Below are 12,988 nucleotides of genomic sequence, written 5' to 3'. Positions count from 1 at the left end.
GACTGCAGGTATAGGTTACGTCTAGAAGTTATTATCTCTGGAAGTTAAAGTTAAAAGACGTAAAACATCAGTGACCTGCAGGGAGGAAAATTAACTGGCTTTTGCTGTATACCCTCTTGGATTTTCTGAATTTTATACAATGTGACTAAATATAGTCTACTTTAGAGAAATTACGATAAATAGGTAAAAATGTTTTTGAGAAGTATGGCCACTACATGAAGCACACTCATTCTTAGTCAGGAAGGGGATCTGTTTGCAGACAGGACGCGCACCCTAAACTCATCTGTTGATTCACATCTATGCAATGGGTCGAGCCTGTGTCACAACATCTTACCACAGCAGAACACTTTCTAGGTCACAGACTGTATCTCTTCAAAGTTCAACAAAAGGAGATTTCTTAATTCCTGTCCTAGAAACTGTTCAACCAAAAATTATGTTTTCAAAGTGTGTAGTGGTATGTCAGGTGTGGAAAGCCTTTTCCTACAAAAAATTTATGCTCTTGAATTAATTTTTCGGTTTATCAGAAAATGGAGTGATGATGTAGCGATTCTATTCTCCAAAGCAAACTTGAGCAGGTAGAACAGAAGTAAACAGTAGGCAACCTATCTCAAAGTGATGGCCAGCCAGCCGATGGTTTGAATTCAGACAGCCTACTTTGAAGAATGTTTAGCTATTTTACTGATAAAGAAAGGATGTAACTATTAAATAGATTAAACAGACTATTTTGGTCTTTCCACACAAACAACCTGAAATAGTGGCTTGGGCAGGTGGCTCAGCTCTCCATGCTTATTCACAGAACAGACAGAAAAGGCTACATCCCCCATCCTCAGCTCATGGCTGAATTTTTAGGATACTGAGGATTTCCACTTAGACATGGAGAAGACACAGGATTCTCCGTTCCAGTGGTCTGAGATGAAGCCAGGTACAAAGTGACTCCCACCAATCCATCGGTGACACTCTCTGGGAAACACACTAAAGGTCTCAAAGGTTCAGTACCAGAAGGGAGATAACCTTGGGGACAGATAATCCAAGCGGCAAAAGTCACAACCAAGACCATGGCATGACTAGAGGCTGCAGCCACTGGCAGCCCCAGGACCACAGCGTGTGGCCCAGACGCCTCCACTGGTCAGTGACTCCAGGGCTGAGGTCCAGCCCTCAGGTTCCCTGTGAGGCTGGGACTGATATCCTCCAGATGGGATAAGTAGCTGAACTAAACAAGCTCCATCCCTGCTGGCTCGGGGGCCACAGGAGGTTCTGGGTCTCCCTGGATATTTGTCCCCTACCTGTCCTGAGAAGCTGGACTTCAGGGAGCCTTAAACCCCTCTGGGAACAGATCTCTTTGCAATGTGGGGATGCTTCCAGTGCCCTCCCTGGAAGAATATTTGCCCACACCAATCATTCATACCCGCGGGGTGGGCTACGGGGAGGGCGGCAGGGCAGGGGGGCCCTGGGGAGGGCAGCACTCACAGGCCAGGGAGGTGGCGCTGGCCGGCAGCGCAGGGGTGAGGAGGTGCTGGTCGGCCTCGGGCTCCTCCAGCTCTGGCGGCCCAGCCTGAGAGTGGTAGGTCACCTGGACCTGCAGGGGTGTGGGTGGGCCCCTGGCCTTGTCAGGGCTGCCGGGGTCCCGCTGCTCCTGGGGCTGCAGCGCTGGCCAGATCCTCTTCCGCCGCCACTGGATCAATGCCACGCGGTCACGGATGGACTTGGCCACAATCTTCACATCGCTCTCATGGAAAAATCCTGACTCAATCTGCAAAGGAAATCACCGTGTCATTACTGGGATCAGCCCCACCCACATGCCCCACTACCAGGCAACCCTGCCGTATGCACCGCCACCTCCTGCTTGTGGGGTCTCTGCCCGAAGTCCCCTCCTCGGGTCCCTCACCCCCATTACCAAGCTCTTTCCTCTCATGGACACTCTCGTCATCCCGTAAGTAACTATCCTCCCGCCATCGACTGTAGATCCACAGGGAGAGTGACCATCTAAACCTACACTGACCCGGCTCCTGGGTCAGCGACAACACAGCAGATGCTCGTAACCATGGGCTGGATGTGTGAGGGGAAAGGGAAGATCCTAATCTGCCTCTGGCAGGGCCAAAACTCAGAGTAGCCCCTCACTGGCTGGGCCCCAGGGCTTTCATGGAGCCCCTTGCTCAGGCTGGCCGAGGGTGGGAAAGAGGTCCTGGCTGCATCTGTGTGCTCAGGGACAGGGACAAGTAGCCTCAACCAGTCCTCAGTGCTGTCTTGGACATTCTCTGAGAAGTCACAGAGGCTGGGGGAAGGAGGCACATTTAGTAACAAGAGACCAGGACGGTGTGTACCCATGCCTAGCAAAATTCTGAACCCAATTCTCCCAATGGAGCATTTGAGAGCATCTGTAAATGAATCAAGGATCTCCAGGAAACATCAGAGTGCTCTCTGAGAATATTTATGGCAAAACCACAAAACAGCGGAAGCCAGGCTCCTCACCGTCACTGTGGGATTCCCCATGTGAAACAGGAGAAGACCTGAGAACAAACCTTGTGGCGCTGGAATCATGTGAACTCACGGTTTTCAAAGTACAATACACATAAATATGCCAGATGTAGATGTGAGTGTGTACATTTATGGTATAGCGTGTGCTTCTGAACTGAGTGGGCCCAGGGCAACGACCGGAGCTTGGCCGCTGTGAGAGCGGGTTCAGGCTTGCAGGGAAAGGGCCAGGGGAGCTGGACATCTCACTATGCCTGAAATCAAGGACATGCTCAGAAAATGACAGACATGCAGGACGACATGGAAGCTAGCACCCAGGACCTCCCACTGGCTGAATCTGGGGCACTCTGAGCACCAAAATAAACAGTGATGTCATGATGGTTTGAAGGACGTGTCCACAAATGAACACAGGAGAAATGAAAGTGATCTGTGGTGGCAGAAGTGGTGGGTTTGCTGCCAGCGTGAGGTTACACAAAGGGGGGCCACATACATGCAGTCTCTGTCTCTCTGCCTCTCAGTCTATCTCTCAGCCTCTGTCTCTCTGTGTGTCTCCCTCTGTCTCTGTCTCTGTCTCTATCTCTCTGTCTCTCCCTCTGTCTCTATCTCTCTGTCTCTCCCTCCGTGTCTCTGTCTCTCTCTCTCCTGTGGATCACCTGCTCCCATGAAGCCATGTCATGAGCTGCCCTTTGAATGTCCCACCTGGCTGGGAACTGAGTGTCCCGCCACCAGTCAGGTGAGCAAGCACAGATACAAACCCTCGGCCCCAGTCAGCCCTGGCAGATACCCTGGCTACACCTCATGAGGGGCCCTGAGCCAGAAGCACCTGCTAAGCTACTCCCGGATGCCTGACCTCGGAGACTGCGTAAGACCATAAGTGTGTACAGGCCTGTGTTTGGGGTAATTTGTTGTCAGCGATAGGTAACTCACCAATGGAGCATACAACCTACTGAATAAAAGAGAAACTGTGAGTGCACACAGATATAAATAAACGGCAAGCCTGGTGAAAATGGAATATTTATGTAGTTTCAAGGTACCTCCTCACAAAATAGTTATTAATTTTAACTGCACATGGAGACCCCTGGCAGAAACCCTCAACCACGTGATCTCAGGGAGTGTCCTCGGTGGGCTGACCGTGGTGAGCGACCCTGATCTGCGCTCTTGCCATGAAGGCATCACTGGACAACTCGGACCCTGGGTGGGGCTGGGCTGCTCTCCCAGTTCTGACAGCCGAGGCGGCTGTTAGGAAAGTCCCTGTCTGTGGGAAACAGACATGGGTCTGGCCAAAAGAAGTCACCTTGAACAGTTCTGTTCCACATTTGCAACTTTTCTATAAGTTTGCGATTATTTTTAAAAGACTCATTTCAGAAGACAACTCCATTTGACACAATGAACTGTGCAGAAATCCTGCAGACATCCACCCTGAGGCCCCCGCCAGGCTCAGCCCAGGACGGGGAGGTGCGAGCACGGCTGGGCACGTGGCCAGGACTTGCTGAAGAGGCCGAGCCAGGGTTCAGCACCCACCATCAGTGGCCACCCCCACGTGGCTGACCTGACCAGAGGCCGCTGGAAAGAAAGCATCCCACAGACACGCTTGCCTGCCATTTCTATTTTCTGCCCATGACCCATTTTCCCTTCCATCTCCATTTTCACAGTCACCCCCCAGTGATCCTCTCCAAGGTGTTTCTTCTATTTTTTCCCAAACAGCAGAGAATTTGGCCACACTGGAACATCCTATTATCTGGAGGCTGTGTAGGCAGAAGGGCTGGCACCACAAACACGAGAATCCCTGGGCTAGGCTACAAGTTCCCTCCCCTCCCACCCTGGGGGTCTACAAGAGGGGTCACTTCCAGATTAAAGCCAGCCCAGGTCCCCAAAGAGCCCACCCTTCTCTGAGCCCTGGGGGCATCTTTGTTCTGATCCACATTCACACAGGCCTCCCCAGTGCATCCCCCATCCACCACCGGCACCCTCCCCACGCCCCCTGCAGGACCTGCTGGGGGGAGATAGTAGAGGGAGAAGAGAAAGCTATCCCATCGGCCTGCCTCCCACCCCCAGGTAGCCTCAGGAAGGCAGCCTCATCATCCTCAACACTCAACACTCAATAATCTCAGGTGTTAACAACAGGGCAGCCCAGACCAGGCGCCAAGTCCTAGAACTGGCAGTGCAGTGACACCCCTATGCTTTCAAAGCACTTCCTTTATAAGGTTACCATCTGTTTATGATAACCAACACTGGTGTTTCATTCGTAGTCATCTCCTCTTTAAATTACTTTATGTTTTGAAGAAGTGTGTGTGTTGAGTTGAAGCTATCAGCAAGTGAACACCCAGCTGAGCAACCTGGGAGTTGTGAGCTCTGAAACTCTGCCCAGCTTGGGCTTCTTCGGCATCCTAACACCTGGCCCAGGGACAGCCCAGGAGAGGCCCAGGCAGCTGCCATCAGGACCCCAGGGAGAAGGAGAGCACCAGACCCCAGAGTTGGCTCTGGTATTTACAGATGGGTGGGAAGGGGAGGGGAGTGGAGGGAAAGTTAGACCCTGGCCAAAGGCTGCACGACCAGCACTGACCTGCAAGGACCAGCCAGGAGCCAGGTCTAGCCAGGGTTCAGGAGCAGTGGCCAGTAACAACCAGGGCACTCACGCAGGTGGAAGACCCCGCTGTGTGAATGCGGTCACTTGCATCACAGGCACTCCAGGGCTCTGGGCTCATTCTGTTTCTTAAGCAGAGTGTTGGGTATGTGTTGTTTTTTTATTATTCCTTAACTGAACACAGTGATGCACCTTCTTCTGCAAGAATGGCATACAGCACAGAGGATGTTCCCCATGAAAAGGCACTTTTAAAGGAGACAGAGGAGAGGGAAGGGGGAGGCGCTGGGCCCAGGGCCTGCACTGTGAACTCTTGGAGACACCTCCCACCCGTGAGTCCAGTCAGGTGCCAGGGACTTGGTGAGGACCGGGCCGTGGCTACAGGCTCAGGCGCGTACGCAAGGACCTGGGGGCCGGGCAGCATCTGTGCTGCGGCCAGGGGCCAAGGTATTTTCTATGTTGAGGCAGAGAAGGGATGAGTCCTCTCAGGAGGGTGGGCAGGTCCTGGGAAGGGGCCCAGGCCACATTTGGGCACCACTGTCTTATAACTGAACAGTGTCTGGAACAGAACCAAGAACAGAGCTGGAGCTGGAGGAGGTACCTGGTCCAACTGAGATGCAGATGGCACCGGTTGTCTGGGTCCCAGGTGCCTCCAGGACATGTCACCATGTGGAAACTGTGTGCCCTGTCATTCTCATGCCATCGCTATGCAATGCTCATGGGGGAACGAGAACACTGCTCGCCACCTGTGCTTCCTGAGGTGCCTGCACCTCGACAGACACACCCCCTCAAGGCTGTCCAGGGACCCACCTCATCTCCATGCAGGCCTAGCCAACCCCCCGAGGCCTCCCTCTGCTCCTCCTGCCACCGGGACACCTGGAGCTGCTAGCCAGGTACCCCCAGTCCCCGCGGTTCCTCCAGGACACTCTCCATATGCAACCCACCTTCCTGAACCTCATTTCACAGGATACCAGCCTGCACACCACCTTGATCGTTACTTATGTTTGTGCTTTAAACTTCAGCGGAAAGCATGGAGAGACCACAGTGTCGCAGTATGGAGAAGCAGAGGTCCTGAATTATAGGACTGATGGGCTGGTAATTCTCTTTTTTTTTTTTAATTTTTTTAATGTGGAATCTAAAAAAATAATACAAATGAATCTATATACAAAACAGAAATAGACTCACAGACATAGGTTACCAAAGGGGGAAGGGAGGGGGAGGGACAAATTAGGACTATGGGATTAACAAATACAAACTACTATACTAAAATAGATAAGCTGGTAATCATCTTAATGCAACTCTCAACAAATATGTAGCAATTCAACAGTGCGCACTATGCAAGGTCATAGAAAGATCCTCCCAGAAGCACGGGAGCTAAACGATACTGTTAAATCCGATTACAGCAGAGGTGTCTGTTTCTAGGCCCAGGAATGTGATCAGCAGCTGAGAAGGAGTCCTGACATGGGCTCTGTGCCATTAGCAGGGCGTCACACCTACCACACATGCCATCAGGGGCACAGGCTGCTGCTCAGTGGAAGGCAGGGTCCTGACTGGCCGTGCACCTCCCACTCCTGTCTTGCCCTAACCTGCTGCAACCACCTAAACCAAGTTCCATGGACCCCTCACCTGACACAGGCCCAGTCCCCTGAGTTCCCCTTGGTCCGTGGCTCCCACACCTTACATGGCATGGCCAGCCTCAATTTCCTCAATTTCCTCAGCAGAGCCTCACTGAGCAGTAGTCAGCACAGCCTGGCCCCGCAGATACGCCCCCCCACAGGAGCCTGTGCAGGCAGCCTCCCCTCCACCTCCTGTAGCCCACCTTCCAGGGCCATGCTGGGGTCCTTCCCTATCAAATTAACAGTGGCATTTTTCACAGAACTAGAACAAAATAATTTAAAATATTTTATGTAACCACGAAAGACCCCGAATAGCCAAAATAATCTTGAAAAAGGAGAACAGAGCTGGAGGAATCACGCTCCCTGACTTCAGACTATACTACAAAGCCACAGTAATCAAAACAGTATGGTACTGGCACAAAAACAGACACATAGATCAATGGAACTGGAAAGAAAGACCAGAAATAGACCCATACACTTATGGTCAATTAATCTACCACAAAGGAGGCAAGTATATACATTTGAGAAAAGACAGTTTCTTCAATAATTGGTGCTGGGAAAACTGGACAGCTACATGTAAAAGAATGAAATTAGAACATTCTCCAACATCATATAAAAAAATAAACTCAAAATGGATTAAAGACCTCAATGCAAGACTAGATATTATCAAACTCCTAGAGGAAAACATAGGCAGAACACTCTTTGACATAAATCACAGCAATATTTTTTTGGATTTGTCTCCTAGAGTAATGGAAATAAAAGCAAAAATAAACAAATGGAACCTAATTAAACTTAAAAGCTTTTGCACAGTGAAGGAAACTATAAACAAAACAAAAAGACAACCTACAGAATGGGAGCAAATATTTGCAAATGATGCAACCAAAAACGGATTAACTTCCCAAATATACAAACAGCTCATGTAGCTCAATACCAAAAAACAAACAACCCAATCAAAAAAATGGGCAGAAGACCTAAGTAGACATTTCTCCAAAGAAGACATACAGATGGACAACAGGTACATGAAAAGATGTCCAACGTGGCTAATTATTTGAGAAATGCAAATCAGGGGCTTCCCTGGTGGCGCAGTGGTTAGGAATCCGCCTGCCAATGCAGGGGACATGGGTTCGTGCCCCGGTCCGGGAAGACCCCACATGCTGCGGAGCAACTGGGCCCGTGAGCCACAACTACTGAGCCTGCACATCTGGAGCCTGTGCTCCGCAACGGGAGAGGCTGCGACAGTGAGAGGCCCGCGCACCGCAATGAAGAGTGGCCCCCGCTCGCCGCAACTGGAGAAAGCCCTTGCACAGAAACGCAGACCCAACACAGCCAAAAAATAAATAAATAAAATAAATAAATAAATAAGGGCACACCTTATCCAGATTTTCCCAGTTTAAACAAAAAAAAAAAGAAATGCAAATCAAAACTACAATGAGGTATGACCTCACACTTGTCAGAATGGCCATCATCAAAAAGTCTACAAATAATAAATGTTGGAAAGGGTGTGGAGAAAAGGGAACCCTCCTACACTGTTGGGGGGAATGTAAATTGGTGCAGCCACTGTGGAGAACAGTATGGAGGTTCCTTAAAAAATAGAGTTACCATATGATCCAGCAATCCCACTTCTAGGCATTAATCAGAAAAGACGAAAGCTCTATTTTGAAAGAAAAAATACATGCACCCCAATGTTCATAGCAGCACTATTTACAACAGCCAAGACATGGAAACAACCTAAATGTCCACTGACAGATGAATGGATAAAAAAAATGTGATACTGTATATATATAAAGGAATATTACTTAAATAAAATAAAGGAATATTACTCAGCCATAAAAAAGAATGAAATGATGTCATTTGCAGCAACCTGGTTGGACCTAGAGATTATCATACTAAGTGAAGTAAAGTCAGAGAAAGACAAGTATCATACAATATCACTTATACGTGGGATCTTAAAAAATGATAAAAATGAACTTATTCACAAAACAGAAATAGACTCACAGACATAGAAAACAAACTTATGGTTACCAAAGAGGAAAGAGTTGGGAGGAGGATAAATTAGGAGTTTGGGATTAACAGATACACACTACTATATATAAAATAGATAAACAACAGGACCTACTGTATAGCACAGGGAACTATATTCAATATACTGTAATAACCTATATTAGAAAAGAACCTAAAAAAGAACATATATATATATATATATATATATATACACACACACACACACACACACACACGTATACATGTATATACACATATACATAACTGAATCACTTTGCTGTACACCTGAACATTGTAAATCAACTATACCTCAATTTTTAAAAATATATTTTATTGATTTAAAAAAACCTATTGGGGTCCAGGGAATCCACTTGTAAAGACTCCATCGGCCATACCCTTGTGACTTACTACATTTTTGATAGATGTGCTATTTTCAGTGACGCATTTATTTTAAAAAAGAGAAAAAAAGGGCATGCATTTCTGTGGTTATGACAGGCACAGCCAAGCACTTAGTCTCCTGCAACAAGCATGCAGATTTTTACTCTTGCTCAGATTTTCCAGTAAAAATCAGTGTCTCATTTCTCACGTATACTTCTTTCCCTCTGTGATACAAAACATCTTTATTCTCCTGCTCTCACCAGGCCCTCCAAACCACAATGCCCCACAGAAACAAAGTGAAATAAAGATCAAACCCAGAGGCCCACACCTGCACAAAGTTAGCAAGAATCTGGTCAAAACAGGGCTATTCCTGATATGCTAAAGTCCCCAGGGATCTCTCCGCACCGGTCCACGATACCCTTTCACTGCACCATTTCCAAGGTGATGTCCTGCATCTGTACAGCAGGGTGATTCGGACCTATGTTGTCCTTCACAGCTGCACTCGACCAACAGGGATCCTTGTTCCCAGAACTGCCCACCCACTGCAGGACCACGCTCCTTTTCTGACTTCATTCTAATCTTTGGAAACCACACACTTTCAAGAAACGTACCCAGATTTGCTAAGGAACAAGCACACATTACCATTTCCTGCGCCACGTCATCCGGCGTCTCCCTCTCCAGGTCAAAGGTGAATTCTATGGCCCCATTGTCCTTGGGCTTGCCCTTCAGTTTCTTGGGGTCCTCAACCCAGAGCCGCAGGGCGATGGTGGACTTCCTGCCATGGTCCTCCTCAGCCAGCTCCACCCTCACACCTGTGTCCTCCGCGAAGAAGGCATGGCTGAGCAGGTCCTTGATCTCGTACCTGGGGAGGGGACGGCTGTCAGGCAGGGCAAAGGCACACTTGCTGAGGGGGTCCTGGACACGGGGTGCAGGGGCCACAACCAGCCCAGCTCCCTCTAGAAAGTCCTCTGACTGTACTACCCACTGGGCAGTCTCTGCCCTTGAGGGCAGCACAAAACAGTACATCTCCGTTCCCTATCTCCCAGGGGAAGAGGAAAAACCTACTACTGAACACATCTAACTGCATAATATGTAAGCCTTCTTTTTTTCTCTCATTATAAAAATTAAACATCCCCACTGTTAAGAGACTCGGGTAATTCAGAAAAGAATGTTTAAATCAGGCTCTGCACTGTGTAGTCAAAGCCTGCTGAGGTGCTAGGGAGCTCTCAGTTGTCACAGGATACCTGGTTCCAGGTAAAACTGAACTGGACCCAGAAGAGGCAGGCCCCCACCTCCCCAGCTCACCACCTGAGGGACCCTGGCCTCAAGGAAGCAGGGACATTTTCGGAGGCTCCTCAGCACGGGAATGGGGGGCGGGTGTTGCCATGCTAACCACTCTGCTGCCCAAATCCACATCCCTAAATGCTCGTCTAGTTCCTGTCTCTGGCACAAACAGATCCCTGTTTTGTCCTGGGACTGGCTTCCTCCCAGCATCCTGTCTGTGGTCACCGTGGCCTTCGAGTTCCAGTGGCCCATCCCTGATTGCTGCTGAGGACAACACATCCCACGGGCGGATGGAACCATGCCACCCAGACAGCCACCATGAATGAAAGGGGGAGAGTAGGGTGAGCAACCCTCAGGGAGGGTGACAAATGCCTGTGGGGACCCTGGGGAAGGTCAGGAGTTAGGGCCCTTGGGGGCGCAGAGGTCACAGCCCTGGGGGCTCTGTCTGTCCTGGTCTGGGAGGTGGTCTCTGTACTTGATGTGATACACTTTTCACAGTTTTTTAGTATTTTTGTTTAAAAAACAAAACACGATAACCTGCAGGGGGCAAGAGAGAAGGCCTGGGGATCAGGACAGGCCCCTACACGAGAGAGGACAGAAAAGGGTAGTGATCAGTGCTAGGCACAGAAACGGGGGAGAGGGCATGAGCTGGGTGTGCAAGGGCAGGGTGGGCACATGAGGGAGTGAGGAAGAGGTATGCGGGGCGAGGAGAAGGAGAAATGGGGAGGGTGGGGAATGGGCAGGAGAAGAAGGGCAGGGGGGAGAAGGAAGAGAGAGGGAGGAGGGTGGGAGATGGGAGAAAGGAGGAGATAGGGAAAGAGGGGCAGAAGGGAGGAAGGAAGGAGAGAAAAGGGAGGGATGGAGGGATGGGGAAGGAGGGAGGGAAGGAAGGAAGGTAGGAAGGAGTGGGGAAGAGAGAGAGGAGGGAGGGAAGAAAGGAAGGAGAGAGAGAGGGAGGAAGGAAGGAGTGGGGAGGAGAGAAGAGGGAGGAAGGGGGAAGGGAAGAAAAAGGGAAAGAGGGAAGAGGGATGGGGGAGGGAAGAAGGAAGGAGGAAGGCTCAGAACACACACCTAGCATCCTGGCTGACCAGCTGAGGAAGGAAGGGCCCTGATCTGAGGTGGGAGCTGGTCTGGGGGGCATCTCAAGGGCTCTGACTTGAATGTGGGACTTTGAGATGGGTCAGACAAACAGGTACATGAAAGACGCAGCCTGGAGCAGAGAGAGAGGGCAGGATGAGACTCAATGGGGAGCCTGGCATGGGGGTGTCCTCCAGGCTGGGGGGATGGATAGGCTTGCTGGGGACAACACAGAAAAAAAGCAACAAGGGAAGAATGAGGCCCCAGTGGCGCCCACACTCCAGGCTGGGTGGGCGAGAAGCAGCCAACAAAGGGGTTGGGGGCTCTAGGACAGTCCCCAAAGCCAGGGAGCATGTTCCAGGCAGCAGAGCTCGGGCAGGGCTGCCCACCAACCACCCAGCAGGCTTCTTGGGACCCGGTATGCCTGTGGCCTGAAGTGGCCTATCTCCAGTGCTCTTCTTCTCTTGGGAAGCGATTTCAGCCAGAGCAACAGCCCAGATCCAATGCTGCCTGGGAACTCACCTTTCCTCCTTTTTTTTGCAGATACACTCCCCAATAATCTCCTTGATTTCAGGATCATGCACTTTCTCAAAGCTGGCCGGCTTGATGCCCTGAAGATGACATGAGCAGAGTCACCTAATACCAAATTGGGGTCTGTTTCTTGCGCACCTCACACTCACCCCAGCAGAAGAGAAGGCAGGAAGTGCACGAGCTTTGTTTGGGGTTGGGGTCGGGGGGGCTGTTTCAGTCTAAGTCCCCACTGAAGGGCTGTCGGGAGTAGTGAGGTCTGGGGTAGAGAAAGATTCAGGGGAGACTCAGAGCAGACATCAACGATGCTCACTCTGCCCAACCCAGCTCCCCACAAGGGAGCATGTGCACTCTTACTGCACAGCGGAGGGGGCCGGGGAGGCACACCTGCCCGAGGCCACCCGCCGGCCAGCCAGGGCCTCCCATGCCAGCTGCCCAGAGGGTCCTGGAGGCTAGACAAGGAACCCTAAAGAGCTGGCCTTTCTCGCCACAGCCCCCTGGAGGGTGCAGAAGTCACTATGTGGTCACTGTTGCTGGCCCCACTGTGGTCACCGGCGGGGCTGACTTCCAAGGCCTGGTGGCTTGAGGGGGCTGCAAGCAAGCAACTGTGCCACGGAACTCCACAGCCAGCAGCCACATCAGATGACTTTCAGGCAGCGGGAGCAGGAGGTGGCTGAGCATTCACGCCGACCAGAGACCCAGCGGGTGCTAGGGGCATGCAGCCAGAGGCATGGGGGGAGCAGAGTGTCAATCCCACAAGCAGATAGGATTCCAGGAGAAACAGGGGCTGGACTGCCGGTCTTATTTGCAATCTGTTCAGGGTGGGGTTTGCGGGGAGGGGATCCTGGTTTTTAAGCATTTTGAACACAGTGAGGGCTCAACCATCATGTTCTTCCCCCTTCAAAACAACTTTGCCTTCAAAGGTCTTGTCCTGGCTTGTTTTTTTAAAGCATACATTTTCCCACAGAAAGGGATGGGGGAGAGGGGAGGCGCACCCCCAGCCCAGGGGCAGACCTGGGAGTGCAGTATCCGCAGCAGCTCCCGCCACCCA

At 50.7% G+C, this 12,988-nt stretch overlaps 1 protein-coding gene across 9 annotated transcripts in view; it reads right to left on the bottom strand.

The window, feature by feature from the left end:
- The window catches only part of WNK2 (WNK lysine deficient protein kinase 2), a 148,265-nt gene that overhangs the window by 87,009 nt on the left and 48,268 nt on the right, over positions 1 to 12,988 (bottom strand). For all 9 annotated transcript variants that reach the window (XM_059927054.1, XM_059927057.1, XM_059927058.1 and 6 more), the window contains 3 exons: positions 11,932 to 12,020; positions 9,691 to 9,910; positions 1,468 to 1,750 (listed from right to left, as the gene is read on the bottom strand). In XM_059927054.1, coding sequence (XP_059783037.1) covers positions 1,468 to 1,750; positions 9,691 to 9,910; positions 11,932 to 12,020 — 592 coding nt within the window. The remainder of the gene's footprint in view (positions 1 to 1,467; positions 1,751 to 9,690; positions 9,911 to 11,931; positions 12,021 to 12,988) is intronic.

This window comes from Balaenoptera ricei, chromosome 6 (genome assembly GCF_028023285.1).
Source record: "Balaenoptera ricei isolate mBalRic1 chromosome 6, mBalRic1.hap2, whole genome shotgun sequence".
NCBI lineage: Eukaryota > Metazoa > Chordata > Mammalia > Artiodactyla > Balaenopteridae > Balaenoptera > Balaenoptera ricei.
Note: the sequence above shows the minus strand (reverse complement) of the source record. Positions and strands in the feature narration are given on the sequence as shown.